The 26376-nt window shown below is 32.5% G+C and overlaps 1 protein-coding gene across 1 annotated transcript in view; it reads right to left on the bottom strand.

The window, feature by feature from the left end:
- Cfap47 (cilia and flagella associated protein 47) overlaps positions 1 to 26376 on the bottom strand; it is a 424564-nt gene that overhangs the window by 107879 nt on the left and 290309 nt on the right. The window contains exons 50-53 of the mRNA XM_048796386.1: positions 24217 to 24314; positions 13938 to 14113; positions 11229 to 11336; positions 3594 to 3705 (exon numbers count right to left, since the gene is read on the bottom strand). Coding sequence (XP_048652343.1) covers positions 3594 to 3705; positions 11229 to 11336; positions 13938 to 14113; positions 24217 to 24314 — 494 coding nt within the window. The remainder of the gene's footprint in view (positions 1 to 3593; positions 3706 to 11228; positions 11337 to 13937; positions 14114 to 24216; positions 24315 to 26376) is intronic.

The raw sequence follows: 26376 nt of genomic DNA, 5'->3' as shown, positions 1-26376 counted from the left end.
CCTCTTCATACTATAATATACACTCTCAGGGTGTGACCTGTGGTTGGTATGATAGGAGCTTGAATTCTCTCCTTAAAGAGAGGGAAAAAAACCCAAATGACTCCATCACAATGTAATGAAGCCTTGGGTATCTTATGTAATCTAAATGCTATTCTGCAAATAATACAGTATTTAATATCAACATATAAAATAATAGAATGACTGACACATGTCTGAAAAGTGAGTCAATTATTTTTCAGTAATACATTTTTCCACAAAGGCCTTGAAAAAACAAGATTGCAATTTAGTAGCATTATTAAATCCCTGTAAAACACATCATTTTGTGCTTGATAAACTCTGATAATGACCATAAAATGCAAATTCAGATTTAATTTTATATTTACTACTATGAAGTCACCTCCTGAATAAATATGTATGGTTTTATCTCTAGCAAATATTTTTTTTTTCTCAGACTGGTTCTCTAATATCTCCAATGTTTTGGGGTTATCAGAAAATAAACACTTCAGGGATGTAAAATAGTTTTAATAATATCCTTAGCAAAAACAAGAAAAAATTCATAAATTCTTTTAACTTAGCAAATATGACTAAATATTTTGTTCTCTCTATAAATACTGACAGATAAGGATATGTATATATGTGTGTATGTACTTATCTGTATGGACAAATGTGTACTGAGATAGAGAAGAGAGATCTTTTCTTATTGAAATGATCATGCAATACTACATTAACTTGGATTTTAATTCTAGTTCTAGCCATATGGTTTAATTTTTACTAACCATGTGGTTTAATTTTTAGCCTATCCAGCCTCAAATTCCTCTTCTATAAACATATGACAGAGGCTTGTGTTTAAAAATGAAGGAATTTATATCATCAAATAGCAATTCTATTAAAAACCCTTGTTTCCACTTAAACCTCACTGAAATTCATTGAAGAATGTATTATTTCCCATGGTTTCAAAGACAGAAGGCTAAATACCATTGGTAGAAATGAGCTACAGTAAACCTGTGGTTTCATGTAATGTGGTATATTTGATATGCTAAATGTAGGACCATTTTGAAATTTAAGATCATTTCATTACAAGCATCATCATGATAACTAATACCAATATGTGAGTACTGAGTCCTAGTTCAAGAGGGAAGCAAAATTTTGTGACAGTTGAGTAAACTTGAATTCTCATGAATATGAGATAATTTAGGAGAATAATATGCTTTTAAGAAACATTCTGAAGTATTTAGGTTGAAATGACATGTGATCTACAATTTCCTTTCAAATTTAATAGCAAGATATGTAAGAAAGAAAAAAAAAGAGAAAAAAATGTGACAAATCATTAATAATTTATGAACCAAGATGGAAAGTACAAGATTGTTCACTGCATTATTATTTCAACTTCTGTATCCATTTGAAATTTTTGATTATATATAGTTGGAAGGAAGCAAGTTTTTCATATCATTATTTGACTTCCTAATCATTGAAGTGTTTATGAAAAATAATCAAGATTTAAAAATATTTACTTATGTGAACACACACGTTATGTAATGAAAGGCATGAATAAAGTACTATATATATATATATATATATATATATATACATTTTTATATCATATAATTATATAAATGCATATATTATTTATATAGTTCTAAAATAAATTTTATATTATTTTCCATTTTTTATCATTTCTATTTGTTAATGTGTCTCCTATTTTATATAAGTGTTTTCTCATACATAACTTTTTGAGTTATTTCCTAATATTAGCTTACTTGAATAGTCAGTATTCAGTAAAAGAATGAATAAATTAGCAAGTCATGAATGGAAAGGATAAGAAAATAAGCTATTCTTTTTTTAATTTTAAATATTTATTTTTTAGTTGGACATAATATCTTTATTTTATTTATTTATTTTTATGTGGTGCTGAGGATTGAACCCAGGGCCTCGCACATGCTAGGCACGTGCTCTACTGCTGAGCCACAACCTCAGCCCTATTCTTAATTATGTGATTCAGGTGGCATGCATATATTGCTTTTGGTTTTCCTTGGGTTGAAGATTAGACTCTTCTGGCGCTGGGGTTGTGCCTCAGCAGTAGAGCACTCGCCTAGCATGAGTGAGATGCTGAGTTTGATTCTCAGCACCACATAAAAATAAATAAATAAATAGAGGTATTGTGTCCATCTACTATATATATATTAGACTCTTCTTTAAAAATAGAGATAAAAAACACCACTTTGTAATGAGGAATTCCAGTTATAGGCAAACAATATCTTAAACCCCATGCTCTTTATAATTTATAGAAAATATAATTTTAAAAGATACAACCATGTATGATCATTTTACTATACTTTCGATTTTGGTAATGGGGATTTAACCCAGGGGGGCACAGTACCACTGAATTACATCTCCAGTCCTCTTTTTAAATTTTTTTTCTCTTGAGCCAGTGTCCTGTCAAGTTGATGAGATTGGCCTCAAACTTGTAATCTTCCTGCCTCAACCTCCTGAGTAGCTGGAATTCCAAGCATGTGTCAATGTGCATGGCATTAATACACTTTTTCTAAGATGAAAGTGTATCCATGAATTTTATCAGTATAATAATTAGTGATTTCTAATTTAACACATTATAGAAGAACTAATTTAATATTATATTATTACCTGGCAACTAGTGACTGCCATTTATATATAAAGAAATAAAATTATAGATTTGTTAAATAGTCATTAAGCAGCAAATAATAACAGCCTTTATTTAAATATCATACATATTAACAGAGCTCTATGATTTACTGTGAGGTCTTGTGATGAAAATAAACTACTCTAATTATCTTCTTTTTTTTTTTTTTTTTTCCCAAGACAGGGTGTCACTATGCTGCCCAGGCTGGCATTGAACTCCATAGCTGAAGCCATCTGCCTGCCTCAGCCTCCAGAGAAGCAGGGATTACAGTTGTGCACCACTACATCTGGCTTGTAATTATCTTGAGGTTTACCTGAAAGTATGTGGTTTCACATTCACTATAAATAATTGGTGTCCTATGCTTTGGAAACACAGAAAGTCATATTAAATTTTAGGTACTTGTTTTGTAACTTGGAGGCAGAAGAAAAATATTTTGGCCCATTGACTTGATCCTAATCTTTGCAAGGACCCAGGAATGAGAAAATGGGAAAGATACAGGAATGGGGACGAGGAACAAGCAGATCTGTCAGCACTATCTGGAAGGGTATGTGTGGGGCAAGGGGCAGGAACTCAAGAGGGGCTAGAAAAGAAGTGGTCTCTTGCCTGAACATATATAGTAACTGTTAAGTTAAAATTCTGATACTTAAAAACTATTACAAAACTTGATTATTAAAATGGTGAGAAATAAAATCAGTTTATTTAGAATTCAGTGACAATGAGCATGATTTTAGCATATATAATCTTAAAAATTTATATTAACACATTAGTGTTTTAATGATTTTTAAAATTCAAGGGACAATGTATATAATAGAAAATTATATTTTTAAAAATTTTTAAAGAATTTTAAAACTTATTAATTAAAATGATTGTGTCCTAAACTCAGAATTACAAAATGCTCTAGTAGCAGTAGGTCTCATGACTTTCTGAATGTACTTACTGGTGATCTTCTGTCAATTTCCAGGACAAAATTTTCAGGATTACTGTTTGTTACTTGAAGTTCTAAAGTTTCGTGTGTAGGATTATATAAGGGAATAGTCTGTATGACATACCTGGGAGGAAATACAAAAATAGTGAAGTTGCTGTATTCACAAACTTCTTCAATAATAATTCCATAAATTGACCATTACAGGTTGAATTATATCCTCCCCAAAAATATGTTGGCACATAAAAAATTATAAAATTTATGGGGTACAATGTTATGCTTTGATTGTGCAACAAACAACTGTCAATCAAAAATTAAAATATATTACTCAAAAAAGATAAAATTCTGTCCATCTGCTATCTATGCCAAATTAGTCAAACTGTCTAGTAAATTTATGTAGCATTCAAAATACATTTTTTGAAGTCCTAATTCCCAGTGCCCTCATGACCTCAGAATGTAATGTTATTTGTTATCTGGAATCCATGTAATTTATTAAGCCCAACTGAAGTCATAATGGAATAGGGTGGGCCCATAGAAAAATATGAAAGAAATCTCAAACTAGTTTTCCATGCTACTGTAAGAAAAAAAGTACAAATACAATGCACAATCCAATATGATGCATACATTTGATGCAAAACTTTTTGGGTTTTTAACAGCATTTAGTTATTTATGTTTCAACTCAGATATGGATGATTTCAATTATTTTCTCTTCCCTGATCAGTTTCAAGCAGCTTGTGATTAGTTGAAATTGAAAAATGTTTATTCTGACACCCTTACATTATTTAAATATTGGAGCTGCAGGTATATGCCTTGGATTTGGCTATGAGTAAATCATGTTGGAAATATATTAGTGGGCTGGGGATGTAGCTCAGTGGTAGAGCTCTTGTCTAGCAAGCATAAGGTCTTGGATTCAATCCCCAAAACTACAAAAAATATACATACTATTATGAATAAAGTCCATTTTCCTATTTCTATTTTCTTGATTGACAAGTGGCTCATCTAATTACTATAAAAAAATTGAAAGTGCTAAAGGGAAATTGTTCATAATTTCCTAAATCCAATTTATCAGCTCATTAAAATTATATGTACACCTATGAAATTTAATTCAAATATAATCAGCATTTAAATCTTAGTCTGGGGTAGATTAATTACTTCACATGATATGGCACTAGTTACATTTATATTTATTTTCAGCAAGCACATTTTTCAGATATTTGTGATTTAGCATATCAATTTTTTGGTACTGCCTCAGCCTCCTGAGTCACTGGGATTATAAGTGTATGCCCACCATGCCTGGCAATATATTATTTTTTAAATAATCTGTGTCTTGCAAGCTTTCAATAGTGATTAAGCAACAAAACTCAATAGCCATGTAAAAGTGAAATTGAAATAGTTTCCATGTGATAAGAAAACAAAAATTGAGAAATTAAGGACATTTCCTTAGCTACATTTTTATAGGCTCTCAGATATTCAAACCCTAGGGAATCAAATAGAATTTTCAGGGTAATGTTCTGGGCAATACATATTTTCTTAAAGATTCTTGCTATTAACACTTTGACGTTTACCTTTCACTACTGAGTTTCCTGATACAAGATGAAAAAAATTGAAGAAAGAATTTGAAAAAAAATATCCAATTAGATGACTATATAGCAATAGTTTATGCTTATTTTCAAATATAATTCACAGAAAACAAAGGTCTCTTATAGTGGAGCCACATTCAGTTGTAATGGGAGAGACATAGTTATTTCTGTTAATCAAAGTAAAAATTAAGAGGTATCCCATCAGTCTCAGTTCATTAATATGCAAAGTGATTTTAATGTGAGGAGGTTTAAAGTCAGTTCTGAATGATGCTCATGGTATAGCCAGTTTACTGCCTCAGGGAGGAAAAAACAAATACAATATGGTATTGCTATTGGATCTACAAGTAGTGGCTGGAATGAGGTTGAACAATAGATAGGACGAAAGAATAGGAAGGGCCTCACATAGCATTCTAAGGCACTTTCATTTCTATTTAAAGGCAATAAAGTAAGCTGAAGTGGTTGGTTGTCTCTTAAGTGGAAATATGGCATTCTTAATTATATATGCCAAAAAATTCTTGGCAACTAGTTAGAAATCAAACTGCAGTTGGAAAGGAGGGCAGACACCAAATCTAATTATAATTATAGTATGATAATCCAGGTGAGAGACAATGAGGACTTGAGCAGTAGGAACAGAGAGGAGGCAAAAGCTTTCTGAGATATTAGGTAGGGAGGAGAAACGCAAAATGGTGAAAGTCTGTGTTTGGAAACAGAAGTGACAAGAAGCACTGAGACCCTGTATAGGGACCTATAGAGAATGTGGATGGCCCACTGCTGAACTGTTAGATTTATTCTGTAAGTAGCAATTAGCATAATGTTCTAAAATGGAAATTGACACAAGAGGTAATATACATACGATTTTGTTTTTACATAATATGTAAAATATATAGAAAACCAATTAGCTGGGCACAGTGGCGCATGCCTGTAATCCCAGCGGCTCGGGAGGCTGAGGCAGGAGGATCACAAGTTCAAAGCCAGCCTCAGCAATGGTGAGGCCCTAAGCAACTCAGTGAGACACTGTCTCTAAATAAAATACAAAATAGGGCTGGGGATGGGGCTCAGTGGCTGAGTGCCCCTGAGTTCAATCCCTGGTGCACATCTCCCCCCCTCCCCCCCCAAAAAAAGAAAGCCAATTAGTGTTTTCCAGGATCTGTGAGGAGGGGGCAAGTTACAGTGACTGCTTCATAGATAAGGAGTTTCCTGTTGGGGTGATGAAAATGTTTTTGAAAGTTGACAGAGGTGTTGTTGAACAACAGTTTAAATGTACTTTAATGGCCCAACAGTTTGAATGCACTGAGTTATTTACTTTAAAATTGTTACCTTTATTTTATATGGAGTTCTCCTCACAAAATAGAAACAAAAATAGAAAAATGAGTGAAGTAAATAATATCAGTTTACCACTCATGATGTGAGTAGGTATTGTTCATGATGCTCCCATTTCAAATGTATGTGTGTGTGTGTTTAGGGTTGCACACTAAAGCAGACTTTTTAATGGGGGGTACAGTCAAGATAGTTTTAAAGCCATGGCTTGGATGTCTGCTTGCATGGTGAGGACACTAAATGAGAGAAAACACACAGCAGGAAGCTTTGCTGGGAGATAATTTAGATGGTAGCAAATTTAATTAAATGTCTACCATACAGATGGAGACATGAGTCTGAAGTTCAAGAGGGGTTCCAGCTGTAGCCACAGAGTCTCAATTCAAAATAAAACAAAATATATTTGGTCCAAAATGTGTACTTAAAACACTCCTAATTATAACTTAAATAGAATCCTATTTATATTTTCTTAATAAGAAATCACTTTGCAAAAATAAAACTACAATTGACAGTCTGCCAACACATGTTGTAATTATGAAATAAAGTGAACTATATTTTAAAATATTCACTAAAGAAGCAAATGAAAAAACAGCATAAGATTTATGGATATTAAAGTCTATTTCATTGCAAACTATTATTATAACTTGACATTTGAAATGTTTTTTGTATCATCTCCATTTCAAGCATATCAAATGCAAGAAAAACTGCAATCACCATGGGCTAAAGAGAAAAATACAAACTAAAGACGTATTTGAATGACATGAAAGTAGCAGGGAGACTATTAGAGAAGAGGAAGAGAAAAAGGAGAGGGATGTGAAGGGCAATGGTGGGTGGATATGATCGAAGTATGCTATTCGCATATATGACTATGCCACAATCAAAGTCATTATTCTGTATAATTAAAATGTACTAATAAAAAATAAATGCTGATTCATTGTTCATCCAGTAAGTTTTTTAAATTGAAGTGAATCTAATAGTTTCTTACATGCAAGGTTTCCAATAATTAGAGATGGAAAATTGTAGATTGTACATGTATATATTCAGGATTGTTGATACATATATTATTTAGGGGACAAAATTCAATTTCTGAAGTGTTCAAAATGTTACTATTTAGTTTTATATTTCTTCATAGCTATGAGAATTTTTTTCATCAAAATCATTTCAAACTTGTTAATACAGTATAGGAAGAGGAAAATCAACATATGAACAATGTAAAACAAAAAAATGATAATTTTAATAAATCAAATAAAACAAGAAGTAGCATCTTCAAAACCAATTATAGGGTAAAGTATACATGGGAACTCTGCCCTGTTGTTTTTCAACTTCTTTATAGTCTTAAACTATTTCATAATAAAAAATTAAAACAAGGCTGTGGCTGTGGCTATGGCTCAGTGGTAGAGTGCTTGCCTAGCATGTGTGAGGCATTGGGTTCAATCCCCAGCACCACATTAAAAAAAACTAATAAACAAGATAAAGCTGTTGTGTCCATCTACAACTAAAAAAAAATTTAAAAAATTAAAACACATTATACAGAATCCAAGTGATGATAAAATATCATGAATCCACAAGGATAAATGTACTTACTATAAAATTCATAAATCAAAAGATACCTCTAATATGTGAAAGTTCCTTGCGTAACTAAATGGAATTAATTTCATTAATTAATTTAATTAATGATTTATTAAGTGACTACTATCAATCTTTCTGAGACTCATTAATAATAATCTATAAGGCCAACTATGGATGATAATTAAGGTTGTCTCTGACATAGAAGTGCAAATACATAGTCCTTTTATTTACCTTGCTCTTCTCTTTAACTTAAAACAAACCCAGGAACAACTAAATGTGTAGCCCCAAACAATGTTTCCACTGCACTCCAAACTTTTTATGACTTCCTACTTATTATACATGTCTAACTGTCTCCCATATAATAACAACAAAATGATATTGATAGCTGACATAAAAACTAAATAGAAGGACTGTAAAATAAAATTGAGTTAATCTGTCTGAATACAAATACTAGGGAAAAGGGTAAACAGAAGGAACATTTAAAATCAGCCCCCAAATACTAAATCAAAACAGAGATATAGGAAGTAAAGAGAAAATAGAGATGGTATAATTCAAGAATTCTAAGAACTGAAATTCACAAATCTCCTTATTTTAAGAGATCTTCAATGACTGGGTTGTAGCTCAGTGGTAGAGCACTTGCTTAGCATGTGTGAGGCACTGGGTTTGATTGTTAGCACCGCATATAAATAAAGGTCCATTGACGACCAAAAAAATATTGACAAAAAAAAATAGAGATCTCCAAATTGGGCACAGTGGCTTATCCTACAATCCCAGTGATTCAGGAGACTGAGGCAGGGGGATTTCAGGTTCAAGGCCAACCTCACCAATTTAATGGGAACCTGTCTAAAATAAGAAATAATAGCCAGGTGCAGTGGCGCACACCTGTAATCCCAACAGCTCCAGAGCCTGAGGCAGGAGGATCTCTGAGTTCAAAGCCAGCCTCATCAACTTAGTGACGCACTAAGCAACTCAATGAGATCCTGTCTCTAAATAAAATACAAAATAAGGCTGGGGATGTGGCTCAGTGGTTGAGTGCTCCTGAGTTCAATTCCCAGTATCAAAAAAGAAAAAGAAAAAGGGCTGGGGATATAGCTTAGTGATAGAGTGCTCCTGGGTTGAATCTCCAGGATCCCAGTACCAAAAACAAAACAAATAAATAAATAAATTTAAAAACCAGCAGTCTCTAGTTATCTAGAAAAATATACTAAAATAGAGTCATGGCAAGACATATCATTAAGAATTTTAAGGTAAGGATACCGGATGAAAAGATCTTACAAACTTCCAAAAAGGATAAGGATACAGGATGAGCTGGTTAAAAGATAGTTATTATCAAACACCTTTTAGTATTATGATTATTGGCCTTTTAATCATAGATAAGTATGACTTTCATAAAAAATAAATTTTAGAAAAATGTGCTTAAAAATAACTAGAGAACTTTAAAAGAAAAATTCTAGCACTTTTTACTAGAATGAAAAAATAATGAGAAAAGTGAGTCGAATTTTCACATAATTGTTTTATATTTGTTAATAACATTTATATATGGTTATTATATATTAACATTTTAAAATTAGAAATATGTATATAACTAGGATTTAGTTTGTAAATAACTTGTTGAATCAGACATGCTGGTGTCCCACACTCAGCTACCCTAGTAGATTATTATTATTATTATTATTATTATTATTATTATTATTATTATTTTTACCAGTTATCTGCCCTCATCCTATTTTCCTGCATGCTTGCTGTTAATCTCTCATCTAAGTCCTTTAGATGATTTTTCATGGATCCAGGAACCCCCTCAACACTACAGAAAGCAGACATGCCTGGGAGTTTATGTGTCATTCCAAAGAATGCTTGTAGTGACTAGTTTAGGAGTTCAAAAGTCCACAATACAATACAGTTATGTATTGTATATCTCAAAATAGCTAAAAATTTTTAAATGTTCTCACAATTTGAGGTGGTAGATATGCTATTTAGCCTTATTTGATCATTTTACAGTGTACAAAAATCACATTTATACCCCATAAATATACATAATTACTATCTACTAAATAAAAAGTAGAATAGGGATCAGACTACAAAAAAAGCCCCAAACAACAATAACCAGTTCCTTTGCTTCAAGGCATGGCAAACTGTGTCTTTAGAACTAGGGTCCAGATATCTCTCTCTCTCTCTCTCCCCTCTCTCTGTCTCTCTTCAGAATCAGGCAGTCAGGGACTATACATGCAATTACATTCACACTTAGCTTCTTCTCCTTTCTTATCCTTTTTTCTCTATTCTCCTACTGATTTCTCTCAAATCACTTCCTTAATGAATCACTCATAGTGATATTTTGATTCAAGATCTGGTACTGGAAGAATTCAACACTTTTGATGTGCTGTGGGAGAGAAATCAACTAAAAGGCACCGATTTGCCTACTAGAGTATATACTTTTAAAAAGTTTATCATGACTTGTTTACCAGCACCAAATTTGGTGCCAGACATGTAATAGGAACTTGATCACATAAATATGAATGGTCATATGTCAAGGGAACATGCTATTAACCAAATGATCAAGTGTTCACAGTTGCCCATTGCCTATCCTCTGCTTTGAGTTAAATAAACTTTCATCAGGCTTCCCTCTTTCCTATAAGCCCTTGAACTCTGCTTATTTCCAAGTGTAAGCAAGTGTGTGTCACACACACACACACACACACGAACACGCTTCCTCTCTCAGCCTGTGTGAATCAATTTATCGTGGTGAGACACTTTTCCTATTAGACCCCACTGACCATTTCCCCTTGTTTGTCTAGCATTCCCTCCAAAAGATTCTGTTTATATCTGTTTTCCTCTTCCTTTACTCTATAAGAGTACAATCTCTTTTCAATTTGATTTTGTGGCCCTTTCAGATTTCTGAAGCATTCTTTCTATTGGAATCATCCCTTTCCCTCCTTTGCAATAATCCTTTTGAACAAAAGTCTTTACTTACTAAGCCCTGATTTTTTTTTACAAGTTTTCTACTAGAAATAAATTTAGTTCTTATTTTAACATATTAAGGCTAGGGTTGTAGCTCAGAGGTAAAGTGCTTGCCTAACATGCCTGAGGTCTGTTAAAAAAAGTATTGTTAAAAAAAGATTAAATGCATTAAAACAGTGATGTTGTATATAATTTTTTAATATAAATAATCTTTCTGTTAAAGAGAACTTACTTTCCAAGGTCACATTGTATTTCTGGTATTGTGTTTGTTTTTGGAAGTTCAGTAGTTAATTTCAGTAAATACCAGAACTCTTCCCCCATTTCAGGCTGGAAAATAATGCTGGTAAAAATATACAAAATACTGTTAGTAAAATGGAAGGAAGACCAATAGAGTAGAGAAAGAGGATGGAGAGGAAGGGACAAGGGGAGGATATGGGAAAGTAATGGTGAATGACATCTACCAAATTATGCTATGTCTATGTATGAATATACCACAATAAATCATAAATCTATATAATTATAATGCACTAATTAAAATAACACCCGCCTGTAATACCAGCAGCAGGAGGATCTCAAGTTCAAAGCCTCAGCAAAAATCAGGTGCTAAGCCAATCAGTGAGACCCTGTCTCTAAATAAAATATAAAATAGGGCTGGGGATGTGGCTTAGTGGTCGAGTGCCCCTGAGTTCAATCCCTGGTATCCAAAATAAAATAACAATAATAGAAGGCAGATCAGTAGAGTAGAGGAAAGGGATCAGGAAAGGAAGGAGAGAAGGGAGGAGAAAGTGGGGGGAACAAGATTGATCAAATTATGTTGTGTGAATATTTGAATATGGCATAATGAATTCCACTATTATGTTTAATTGTAATGCATTGATACGAAAAAATTCCTGTCAGTGGTTTTAGATTGTGTAATAGGCTTGGCAAGAAAAATAAAATATCTCAATTTGGTAGAAATAGTTGGTATCAAACATAATATTTGACAAGTACTCCGTGATGTACTCTACTGTTATTGTGAATATATTTTTAAACTTTTTACTATTTGGTGAGTAAATCACGTCATTATTCAAGAAAAATAATGATATCATTAATATCTATTTAATAGATGTTTGTTCAATTAGTGGAAAATGTTTATGAGTATTTTCAACGTTGTGCAGGATCAATAAGAGCTAAAGTCCATTTTTTAACCATCACTGAACCAAATTTAGTTTGTTGAAGTGAATGCAAATGTACTTTCATGGGAAGGCTATCAAGTGACATGTGTTTTTTAAGAGCTTCCTTTATTATGTGCTCAGCTCTGGGGAAACAGAGCTTGTGGTAGTCTAAAAGTATAACTGATATGTCAGCTCCGTCATTTTTAATTTGTATAACTTCAAACAAGTCATTTGCTTTTTGAGCTTCAATTTCATCATATATAAAATGGGAGGAATCAGTTCTACCTCTTAGAGTTGTTATGAGAATTTTATGTGTTTATTATGTAAAATATATGCTGCAATGATAATAATAAGGTAGGCAGTCAATAAGCATTAGCCCAGGTTGTGCCTTTTAATATGTACTGATTTTAAAAATCCAAGATTCATTCTGTGCTCACAAAGCCTATACAGTCACATGGCAGAGATGGGATGAGCCAACATTTCTTAAGGGAATCTATTAAAATAACATCTTTTCTAATATGCTAAGTTCTTCTTTTCTGTTTTACATTCTAATCTTTATCCTTTAAAATTTCTCAAATATATTCATCTATTCATCTGCGTATTAAAATAACAATTACTTAATTCCTATTAAAGGATATTGTGCTAGAAGCAGCAATAATTTATCTTGGATTGTATTATATTAAGTGAAATAAGCCAGGCACAGAAATACAAATACCACATGATCTCACTTATATGTAAATCTGCAAAACTCAAACTCACAAGCAGAGAGTAGAATGGTAGTTGCAGGAGACTAGGACAGAATGGTTGGTGGGGGGATTTGGTTAAAGGATAACGATATTTCACTTAGACTAGAAGACTAAGTTCATCTATTTTATGACAAGATGACTATAGTTAATAACAATATTGTATACTTGACAACTGCAGAGAGAGTACATTTTAAGTATTCTCAGATGATGAGCATGTGAGGAGGTAAGGCACATGTCATTCAACTTGATTTAATCATTAAACAGTATATACGTATTTCAAATCATTGCATTGTATACCATAAATATATCCAATTTTTATTTATTAAGATAAGTTAATGAATTAATCACAAAATGAATTATCCTCAAAAAAGCACTTCATGGAATATACTTCATGGAATATATTTCATGGAATATAATAATGGAATACATTAAACACAAATACTAAGTCAATTACAAAGTTGAAAACTGTAATAAGTAACCTGGATATTACTATTGAAACAAATAAAGTTGATTGTTTCAGTACATTTTTGAGATAATTATATTTTTGTGTGTTTACATATATGAATATATAATTCAAAAGTTTTTCACAATTATCATTCTATAAGAACAATAATCATTATACTAGTAGTATTTGTGTATGTATGTGTACATTTTCACTATAGTATAACAACATTAATTTAACTTTATCTCTGTTCTCCAAGTGAATGAATTTCACTTAATTGTGAAAAAATATAAAGAGTAATTTTCCTCAAGGAAATTGAAAGTTTAGTCCCTAGTCCTCATGAAATAAGTTTCATTTGGTTCAGTTGCTGCACTCAGAATGATCTGGTTACTAAAAAGTGTAATAGAGGGTCAAAGGAGAAATTTAGGAATTATTTAACTTAATATACCAATAAATAATAATTTCACACTGAAGTAAACAAAAGCTCACTCCAAATTAGCACCTTTTAATCAGGAATAGTAAAGCATGTAATGAAAGAATTTTAAAAGCTTATTTTCAAAGGGTCAATAATAAACAATAATGGCATATTCATGTCATACCTTTCTTCTTTATAGCCTGTTGTTGCTGGAGAATACCAGACAATATAGTTAACACACTCTAATGGATTCAGTGTGAGTTCCTGGAGTCCACTAAGGGCATCATTTGTTAATTTCACATCTATGTGGATAATTTTTTCTTTTGGATTAGAGATAGGTATTTCAATGAAAACAGTCTCCTAGAAATGCAAAACAATCAGCTTTAAGTGTCAGCATAGTCATTGTTCTATGAAAGCAAATGTAAAGAAAACTATTATAGGAGTCCATTTGTTATATTTTATTCTTGATCCACAATTGAATATATCTTATTCATTTTTAATTTCTTGTACATCTTTCTTTATTAATCTTGGTAAACAGTAGGATTATTATTTTTAACAGCAAACAGTACAAAGAGATCCATGTGGCTAAATGGTAAGACAACTATTTATAAAATTATATTTAAAATATTTTTCTACCAGTATTATTACTACTATGAGGTTGATTTTTCAGTGTTTCCTTTGGCAGTAACTTGATTATGTTAGAGTTCACTCATTTTCTAGGCAACCTCACATATTTTGTAAAACTATTATCAGACTTAGACTCCTAGGATGTTTCCAAGGATCAAACTCACAAAAACCTAAAGGAAGGAAATTTGGGTAGAAACTTTTCCTAGGGCTTAAGATAGAAAACTAAAATGAAACATTTTGGCCTAAACATTTGTCCTGGACTGCTACTCAGATATTTTTCAGTGAAGATCATTTTTAGTTCAGGAAAAATGCTACAGATCTTTCACAGAAGGAAAAATACTAGAATCTAAGCCCCTGATTTTCAACCTGTTTAATCATAACCCAGAATAATTCAATTTTCAGTACAATCCTTTGTATCTACACACATCACAAACGTTTTACAAAATAATCCCTGTTCTTACTATATGTGATGCTCTCTGATACTTTGTTTTATTACATTCTAATTCTTAAAAAAATAAGGCTAGATTTGACAGACTCACATTTTGAGACCTATATGCATTAGATATTTAGACCCTGGTCTAAGGAGGAATAAAATACTGGGATATAGAACTGTCTAGGTCTTATCACATATAAGCCTTGAACAGAAAATAAAGCAAAACCACTGCAAAGCTATGATTTTCTCTGTTATCTACAACCCATCAACCCAACAGGAGCAAGCCCTCATGTTACAAAGAGGATATAACATTCTAATGTTGTTTGGATCTAAAGAGTAGGAACAGGGAATGGCAACTATGAGGCACTTATATTATAATTTCTCCTTAGCATCCTTGCCACATCCACGACAAATATCACTAACTGACCACTTCATTCTTATTCAGTAGGTCTAGACAACATCCTCAAAATCCTTTAGAGAGCAGCTTTCAGACAGTAATCACTGAATGCTTAGAACTGTGGGTACTGCAATCTCTTGAGAAGCTCTGAAATTAAATTCTCTGGAGTCTCAAAAACAGCAACAGACGCATCAGAAACAAATGTTTCATTATAATCAAAAGTTTTAAGTTCCTATAAATCCAATATATTTCTAATAATGGTTGAAAATGCTTTAAACTTGAGTATAATAATATTTTGAATTTTCATAAGGTTCGAATATCATTTTCTTCCAAGCTGAAACAGATAAAAATCACATAAATGACACTTTAAAAAGGTGGTATGATATGAATAATTTGTATTGTAGATATCCACCTGACAAACCATTGTGAAAAAACTTAGACAAGATTAATTTTTTAACTATAAATATTTCTTAATGTTATAAAATTAGATATTTTTAAAATATTTGATGTGATTGATAACTTAAAGGAAGGAAATTTGTCATTGTTATTTTATGAGGTGAACAAAATTTATGTTTATTTTTGGAACACTTTGCTTTGTTATCTATATAATTTCATAAATGCATAATCATCCTAAATAAATAAACAATAAAACATAAAAATAATTGCATCTGAAAAAATGGTTAAGTGTTGTTTAAAGTGGCTTGCCATATCCTCAATTCAATTTTATAATAAATAACTCTTTCTCAATGAGAAGTACAGAGTCAGGTGAATTTATGTGAACACTTTATTTAAAAATTTGAAATATTTCGCTATTATCTGTCTTGCCAATGGCATATTCCTCTACTTTGATGAGTAGCTTCTAAGGTTAATTTATGTTTGGAATTAAAAACCATATTTCAGTTTTGACTGATTTGTTTTGAAACTCAAGTAAAATAGTAATGACTGTACATGGGGACTTCTAAAGCTGTCTTTCATCTTCACATGGGTTCTTTTAGGTTCAATAGAGAGTGTTCTTTTATAAGGTATCCAAAATTTTTTTTTTGCTTGTACTTTAGGAACATTTTAGCCAACATAATTGCTGTTTTAAAAATTGTTTCCATTTCTCAAGTTCCTTTATTAAATGACTAAAATATGCATATTTAATCCTGTGGAATAGAAATCAATATTTTAAAACAGAAAGAACATGCACAAGATGTTGGAATTTAGAATGATGAAAAATTCAAATACATAATAATGAAATACTATTTTAAAATATGTGTGAACAGGTATATTGAATTTTTCATTATAAACCTTTTCTGAGGAAATATGAATGCATGTGTATATTTAAAAACAAATGTAAGATATTTTCAGCATTTAAATTTTATTTACATATATATTATTTTCTTACAATATAAGAAACATTTTGAGAAGTTTAGAAACATAATTTATGTCAGTTTATTTCCCTTTCTGTATCTTCTAGTGGCTAAACTGCATATGGACTAAAATCTCTCATCTTGCTCTTTGAGTCACTAGGAGATTTGGCACCAAGGACAACCTGATCACAAGTCATCTCCTCACATATTTTTTGTTCAAAATCCAGTCTCACAAGGCTCTTTTCTTCTCCCTGCTAGGTCCCTTCCTACCAAGCTCATTTTGTATTTGTGCATTTACTATTCTCTCTTCCCAGGTACACTGCCCTAGTCTTCAAGCCACCCTCAATGTCACCTCAGACTATTTTTGTTCATAGAATTATCACCATCTAGATTTATCTCATTCATTTCTTGTAACAGTAATGGGTACACTGAATGGTGGTGTGAAACCTGACAAGTTTCTTCTATGACTACTCTCAAAGTTAACAAAGGATCTTTGGATTCCTTCACCCCCTGTTGTTTTCTCAGGGATGTTTGCTAGTGTGAAAAGGTTTCATTTTGAGGTATTTTTAAAAACCCAAATTCAATCATTACTTTCATCTCTTACCCTATTGAATGCTTTTCCTGATCTTTCTTCTCTGGCACACCATTCTAATCCTCAAGACTATCTAGTAATTTTTCAGATCATTTGTGGGGAGAAGGTATATATGACCTGCTATTTTCAAGCCTTTTATTCTCACTTTCTCTCCTGCAATCATCATTCTAATATGGCTGCTTCACATTACAGGATGTATATTGGATGAGAGGCAAAAGAACAGATGCCATTCATTTTTGCTGGTTGATCTTCTCCAATTGACTTGGTAGGTTCCTCTTCTCTTTCATTTTGAATTACTCTGTGGACTCTTTCTCCTGGGGTTTCCCACACTAATAGAATGTATCATTAGGCTAGGTCCTTTCACACAAGCCCAGGCCCAGCCACCTTCCATTGATTCAAATAAACTTTGATCCATGAGGTCTTATCTTATGGGAGTGGAAGTGCATTTTCCTTTTATTCTAACAATTGTTCTTCCCTTTGTGGTCCTTTCTGTTTACAGGAAATCTCCAAAAAGTCAGGCAACATTAAATTTTTAGTATCTTCTTTCTGAAAAATACTCCCACTGTTGTGTTCTGACCATCACATATATTTTCCAGAAATGGGTAATAGTCTAAAAGATTTCTCACTTCCCTTGATATGCCAGAAACATCATCTTTCCACTAAATTTCTGTGCTCCCCCTTCACAGAATGAAGATAACACTGGGCAGCAACTGTCCAACCAGAGATTAGATGTCCCAAACACTCTTGCACTATGCTATACCTGTGTTACTACTTTTCTTCAATGGTATGTGAACGGAAGTGAAGTGTCACCTATAGACCAAGACAATTAAAAACCTAGTGGAAATTCTCTTCTCTTAGTTTTCTTCCTCCAACTATATGTAGGAATCTCTGAATCCCTAAAGAATGAAGGAATCACAAGATGGAAGAAGCTTGGCTCCCTGAATCACAACATGGAGGATGCTACCAACCAATCAGGAATATATATATATGATTCTTAAATTATTAAATCTTTTATTACATCAAACTATTGAAAACCTGGGGTTTATTTGTTATATCAGCTAGAAATACTCTAATGTTCCCTAATGACTCTTAGATAAATTGTAGCCATGCTTTTCAGAACATGGAAAAAGAATTACATATGATTCTCAGGTTAGTGACTTTATTTGAAAATCCAAATGACAGAAAAACTTCCTATGAAATATCTCATTTTGGTTATTTTGTTTATTTTCTAACTCCATTAGAATGTTTTCTAACTCCCATAAATGGGGACCTTGCTTGTATTGTTCATTACTACTCCTGAGCATCTAAACAGTGCCAAAAATAGAGACACTTAATAAATATTCATTAAAAAACAAAATGTGTAACTTATAAAAAGATTTTGTATTTGTATATAAATCAATTATTAATATGTCTGATGTTCTGGATAATCACAACTTTTAACAAAATAATAAATCATCATGTTTAAACATGACTTGGGGAATTTGAAAATCTCAAATTAATTCAGGTTGCCTTCTTACTTTATCACCTTATTATTTTATCACTTGGTTAACTTTGTCACTTGGTTGCCAGTTCATACCTTCTCCAAGAAGAAAAATTTAATTCACTGAGTGTTTGCACTGAAAACTTCATCACTTCCTGCTGGGTTCAAGTAAATAAAGATTATGTTTTGGGCCATAAAAGCTTAATTGAGTCACTGTCAATTCAAAATGTACCAGCAGGAAATATTTTTCACTATATCCTCTCTCAGAAGATAATCATGAGTTCATTATAAAAGGATTATTTCTGAGGTATAAAACACACAATAATATTAATTTAAGGAAAGTATATTATTGAGGAAATCTTCAATTTTAATTTTATCCAATTTGAAAACATTACCAAGTCAATAAACAAGCTGAACTAAAGGGCATTTTGAAAGTATCATGTAATTCAGAGGAAGTGATAACTATAATCTGTCTCAATAATTTTCCTAAATTGAAAAGTTAGTTGTAGTAGTAGTTCAGAATTCAGGAATCAGGGAAGCAGCTGTAAAATAGAAATTTCATTGTCATTCCTCTGCTACTCCCATCTGCACATTACTTTATGCAGAAAATCATGCCTCATGTCTTACCCCCTTTCCCCCAAACCACCACTGACCTGTAGCATGAAGAATATAAAAGTGTTATCAAGGTTAGCTGTTAATATCAGTTAGAGTAAATGTACACTGAGGATGTGACTATGAAAAAGTCAGAAACCACTAGAAGAATCTTTGGGTTTATTCATTTGTATTCAGATATATCCTATATCCTCAGGGAAAAAAACATTAGAAGCTGCAATGAATAGTAATATATGTAATTTCAGGGGACAGAGCCCTAGGAAGTGTATTCCTAGTTAACTATTTAAGAAAAGAGTCTGTGTGTGTGTGTTTGTATATTTATGTGTTTATGTGTGTGTATGTATGTGTGTGTGTGTGCATGCATGCAGGTGCATGAAGGCCATTTGGAATAGTATTTGTCACAAGTTAAGAAAACAGTGCTCAGGTACAGTTCAAATGCTTTAAAGAACCAGTGTGCAGTAATTCTAAATACAATGAGTGGGTATTTTCAATTTTTTCCCTTCCTTCCTTCTTTTTATTTCCTTCCTTCTTTCCTTCCTTCTTTCTTCAAGCATTTGTATTTGCATAAATAAATCCAGTGTTATATTTAGTCACTTCCTCTGCTGAATTTATGGAAGAAGGCAGAGGCAGGAATTGTTTATGGCGACAGAGTATCCAAAAATTATTCACCTTTAACTTTGGAATGTTTTTCTGAATTTGTATTGAAAATATGGTGTTTCAAAGAGTTGTGATGTTGATTTTAACTAATTAATGTACTCCTGACTTGAACACTTATATGAAAAGGTATTGGAAGTGGTGATCTTCTTATGTGAACTCTCCCTTTCCATCCTCTGAAAACTTTTTACCCAGAGATATAGAGATATCTCACAATAGTCATAACTTCCCCTTTCAAAATTTCCAGTCTTTGAAAAGCCTTCTTTATTGATTATGTAAAATTAGTACTTGTCAACAAAATCATCGATTCAGTAGTTTACCTTACAAGCTAGTGTTAGGTTTTCCTCATAAAGAATAACAGTATAATGGTTTGTCGTATTAACACAGGTCAATCCCCAAACCCCCTCCCTCTCCACGTAATGCCTAATGCTAAAACCTTCTAAACTCATTGTACAATGAACAGGGTTGCTACAGCCTGAATGCAAGGGGAGGAAATTTCCTCTTTTGTTTTCTAAAATAAACTTTTGTTGATACACTTTAAATTTTATTATATATTGATTCTAATGTTATGAGATAAACCATCATTTTTGAAGGATGCATGCCTAGCCAGGTTTATAATCAATAAAGAGGAAATTAAATTTTTTCCAGTTAGTGGGAAAGACAGAATACACAAGTTTACTCAAGACTTAAACTACCTCCTGAAGACACAACCCATTCCAGCTCTTTCAGAGACATTTTCAGTGGCTTCTGGGAAGCTTTGGGGATGCTCTTCTGATCATCTTTGGGATAACAAGAAATTTGATGGGAAAAAAAAATCCTTGAGATTCAATGACTAGTAAGTAAAACTTATATTGTTGATGTTAAGACATGACGGTAAGGACCAAGTGCCCTCCATCTTGGATATTGGAGTGATGGTGTCCCTGCTAGTTCCCTCTTGAGCCTACTGTAACCATAGGAAGAAGGAAGCAAAAACCCTTGTCATAACTGAAAAGGAGCTGAATCTGACTGAGTTTACTGGAGAGTAGAGACAAAGTCTGATGGTGGATCTCACTGCCTTTGGAAGAGTTAGCAGTTGAATTCCTAGTCCAGTGTCATGTGCAAGTCACCCTGGTTAACATAGTATCTAATCAGAATAGCAATATAAGTAATTATAAAGAAGGAGTATAAAAATGATTCATTGTGGCCATGTAGATAGTCTATAAATACAGGCCAACATTCTTGCTGTAAAGCAGAAAAAAATCTCTTGAAGAGCTCTCTGTGTTGAAATTTTATTCAGTTATTGCTGGAAGAAAAATTAGTGTATCCAAATTAGTAAAGAAATCAGTCTTCAGAGCACAGGGTTTGGCCAGCACAGGTAACTTTGATACAAAACTAAAAAGAATGGGCAAGATAGGAAGGAAGGAGGGAAAAAGAGAGGATGGAAGGGTGTGAGGAGAGGAGGGAGAGAAGGAGGAATGGGAGAGAAAGAGAGAAATTGATTAAAAGCATCCTTCTCCTTTGCAAGACTTGATTTGGAGAGCAGAACACCCCCTGGCCCCTCTGTGAGATACTTCAGTGAAGTGCAGATAGTTTAATTCTAGGTCATGTCCTTGACTCCATTGTCAGTTTAAATAAAAGTGGATAATTACTGCTGTTTTTTAAATCCATAGACATTATGCAAGGCCAATTAAGAATTCATTAATAAGTAAATAATTCAGGAAATACTCTATCAGTTTAAGCAGTTATTAAAGCCATATATTAGCTCTATAACTTTAGGAAAAAAGCATTATATCTTTTGTGAGCCAACCAATGTTTTAAAATTGATAAATAAGAGTATAAGCAGCATAACAGAGGTAAGAGTTTATACAAATTTGAATCTTTGCAGAATTTTTTGGAATATGGATGTATACAATATTTACTTAAAATAATCTTCCATGCTTGTATCTATACATTTTTCATATTTAGTCCAAATTGGGTTAAATTTTAGTGTACTTGTAAAAGTACTAAGAAAATATATTTTTCAAGAAATGCACAAAGATTTTATTTGATGGCATTACTTAAAAGAAAATATATCATCTCTATCAAATAAATCTTCACATCTGAAAGTTAAGGAGGGAGTAAGTTTCTGTGATTAGAAAGGAAAACTTAATGACTTAGCAACACATCACTTTCATTGGGATCCTAGGTGAGTAGAGTTAGTTGAGAGACTTCCCCCATTCCCACCAACCTCAGTTGAAAGTGAACATTTAATTAAAACAGCAAACATGACTACATAGTCACAAAGAGAGTAATCTAGTAGCTACATCACTTATGAAAGTAATATATTCATGAAAGGGTAATGCAAATTTTAATTGCAAAAAAGAAAACATATTGGAAATGTCTCATTAAAAGAGACAAGTGGTGGCTTCTTTTCACTTTTTGCTCAGTCTTCTTACATAGACACATGAAGTACCCCGTGGTTTGTACATTTCTCAACCTGCATGGCAATCTTCATCATTCAAAGTTGAAAGTTATAGAAACATCAATTTATTTTTTTAATTTTTAATTTATATATGACAGCAGAATGCATTACAATTCTTATTACACATATAGAACACAATTTTTCATATCTTTGGTTGTATACACAGTATATTCACACCAATTCATGTTTTTATACCTGTACTTTGTATAATAATGATTATCACATTCCACCATCATTAATAACCCCATGCCCCCTCCCTTCCCCACCAACCCCTCTGCCCTATCTAGAGTTCATCCATTCCTCCCATGCTCCCGCTCTCTATTCCACTATGAATCAGCCTCCTTATATCAAAGAAAACATTCAGCATTTGGTTTTTTGGGATTGGCTAACTAAACCTCAATTTCTATAAGTATTTTCTCAAAGGGCTAGTAACCCTTTTGGAGAGAAGAACACATCATGCTTCATTTAATGAGAAGATGTAACAGATATGTATAAGTGATTATTAGAATTACATCTGTTTGCTAGTTTATCTTATACATTTCAAGTCATCTCTATCCCTATTTTAAACACATAGTCAATAAGGAAGTCAATATCCTCTCTTCTGAGGTACTATCTCATGTTTCCAATTTCTTCAGGGCCCATTTAAATTTTTTTCATTTATGTTCTGATAAAGAGATGCATTTTAATTTAGTAATCACTTTCCATAGCAAGAGGCTGTGTAGCTAAATTCATGTCATTTAAAAATATACTTTAAGAAAGATTTTATGCTACAGAAATAGGTCAAAGAAATAGGGCATTTCATTGAGTAAAATGATCCTACCATCATCATATTAAATTATTTTCTACTTAGAAGATAATACTTTTGCAAGCCTTAATTGAGTGCATTTCAATATTTTAACCATTCATTTTTCTATGCCTCAGTGGAGATTTACCCAGAAATCTGGTGGGCAAATGCTCAATATATAGACTTAAGAGTATTTTAAACATTTCTTTATTTTCTATATATTGGAGCCAAAGTCAATTCTATGAATAAATCTATCTGCATATTTGAAAGTAAAAATAATATTTATTTCATCATGATCAAATGTTCAAATATAAACAATAAGGCAATTACATCTAATTAAAACATTATCAATATCAGTTAACTTTGTCCTTACGATTTATTTAAAATCCAGATACTTATAAGTAGTTTTAGAATTACCTCTGTTAGTTTGTGTTATATATTCAACTCATCTCTATTCCCATTTTAAACTTATAGTGAATGAGGACGTGAATGTCCTCTTTTCTGAGATACTATTCATTTTATCCAGAAATCAGGTGGGCAAATGATCAACATATTCATTTAAAATATTTTAAAGTATTTTTATGTATTTGATATTTGACTCTACTAAATAAATTTGGGCACAGATTTAGTAATAATTCATGTTAGAAAAATCTATTCTCAGTCACAGTTACACCAAATCTATGCCAGTTGCTCCAAATATTTCAGTGAAAAGCCTACTGTAGAAACCAGGAATAATCAATAATAAAGGAGTGTAGAAAGCACAATCTGCTTTTACCATATATGTGAGAACAAGCATGTAGGCTAAGGTTAAGTTTGTTCTGGTAACTCTTGACATATGTAGGTAGAATGTTAATTAGAGTGGTCATTATAAGATGTCATATAACTAAAAGATGTTTTCCAAAAACATTTAAGGTGCATCGTACTGGATTTATTTTTTTTATAATTGCTATGATTAAATGATTCACCTCAATATACTCATTTGATAAAGATGTTTTTAGGGGCTAGAAATTTAATATACAACAAAAATTTAATATACAACAAAAGCTCTGTTTGCTAAATGACAGAATTTATGAACATTTGATGGGTTCTTACCAGAGCAATACACTGCATTTCAATGGTGCTTAGAGGTGGTCCAGGAGAGCTATGGATCTCAAGGTGATACCAGATTCTTAAATTGCTAAAATTATCATCTGAAAACAAAACAAAACAAAAACTTAAGGGAAAAAAAACAGTGCTTCTTAATATAGACTTTAGAATACTATATTTAACATACAAATTTAAGAATCAAGAATAGACATAATTGTTAAATTCTTTTTAGTGGATTCTTTGTCAAGAGAGCTGAGGGCAGAATAAGAAGTCACTCTCATCACAATTTGTGAGCAATAAAGGAATCCCTATCCTGCATGGCCATGAGACTATCTTATCAAATCTCCTGGTCCTATGTCTGTCCCAGTAACTCACTAAGTTTTCCACTGAAACACACTTAAGAAATAAACTTTTATTCTAATTGTCCAAACATTCATAGGTTTGAAAACAGAATTGTCTAAAGAATGCATTAAAATTTTCAAGGGTACATTTTCAGTATCATAAGAATTTAGACTGAGGAGAAAGTCAGGTATGTGAAATTTCAGGTTTCTTGGGAGCATGAGAAAGGGTGCTAGCAATTCAGCTCAAGGAAAGCCAGAAACGGGTTTGCACCAAGTAATGAGACAATGATGTTTACATCTAGGTTCCTGATGGTTCTTAGAAAAAGCAGGCAATTCTGCCACTATTGTTGTCCAAAGCCATGCCCTTCACCCTGAAACTAGAACCCTGCTCCACCACTAAGTTCCTGCATAGCAGGATCTTATACATGGATCAAATTCATTTTCTTTCTCTCCATTTTTCTCCCTCATCTTTTCAGCTTCTCCTTTTGATACTGTTTGTCTTCCAGTGTTGAGCTAACTCATCATGTTTTAAGATGTCCTTTAGTTATAGTAAATCATATGCATATTCACATTATCATTGTCATGATTCAAAAATTTCAAAAACTGTTATGTTAGATTCTTTTACTGAGGTAAGTTAATAACCTCTTTGGGCTTCACTTTCCTCATCTATGAAGTAAGGGACCCATACTAGTAGCATTCACAGTATTTCTGTTTTCTGAAAATCTTCTCCAGAAGTATATTACTTTCCATTGTACTGCATTATGTTGTATTTGTATGGCATTGTGTGACACTGAATGTCATTGAATTACATATTGTACTGAATTGCATGATGGTATTTTACTGCACTATACTGTTCTGTGCCATCTTTATTGTACTACATTTTATTATATTACATCCCATTCTAATACTTTATTTATTAAAAAAAATAACACTTAAAATTGATAGATTTGAGCTGGGCATGGTGGCGCATGCCTATAGTCCCAGTGGCTCGGGAGGCTGAGGCAGGAGGATTGCAAGTTCCAGGACAGCCTTAATAACTTAGCAAGGCCCTAAGCAACTTAGCGAGATCCTGTCTCAAAAAAGAAAAAAAAAGTGTTAGGAATGAGGTTCAGTGGTTGAGAGACTCTGGGTTCATCACCAGTACAAAAAAAGAAAAACAAATGATGTATCTGGGAAGCATTCAGAGCAATGAGCTAAAGGGAGTAGTAGAAGAGCTCTAGGTAAGTTCTGATTCCAAATACCTGTGAAAAGTTAAGGGTAAACTTACCTACATGTTCTGAACCTGTGCTTATTTATTTTGCAGATACCAGTTCATTTCCTTATAACCATCAATGTGCACAGAATAAGGTCACCACATTTATACTGATGTGAGATTATGAAGGAAAATTCTGCTCACATTTGTATGAACTGTTCCTTCAATTTCAGGAAGGTACTTTTGTGACATTTAAATGTAACTCCCCCCACCCTAAATAAAAAATCCCAAAGTTTTAAAAATAAAAACTATTTCCTCTTCTAGGTAGCTCACAATCATTTTTATCTGGGTTTTTCCAATGCTTTAACTCACACTGAACTCACAGAGAAGAGAAACAGTATCTACAAGTAAGGAGATTATTTTTTGTGGCTCTCTGTAAATACAATGAACATCAGAATTACCTGAGATTAGAAGACCAGGGTTCAAACCCCAATCACAACTTGACCACCATTATCTTACGATCTATTTGGCAAACTATCTCAACAGTCTATCCATCTGTGGAATGGGTACTATATTAGTCAAGGCTATCCAGAACAGAACCAAAAAGATAGGGGTGTTTGAGAGATGAGCAGG

The sequence above is a fragment of the Marmota marmota genome, unplaced genomic scaffold (assembly GCF_001458135.2).
Source record: "Marmota marmota marmota unplaced genomic scaffold, marMar, whole genome shotgun sequence".
Lineage (NCBI taxonomy): Eukaryota > Metazoa > Chordata > Mammalia > Rodentia > Sciuridae > Marmota > Marmota marmota.
The sequence above is the reverse complement of the archived record's forward strand: the minus strand, read 5'-3'. Positions and strand labels throughout refer to the sequence as shown.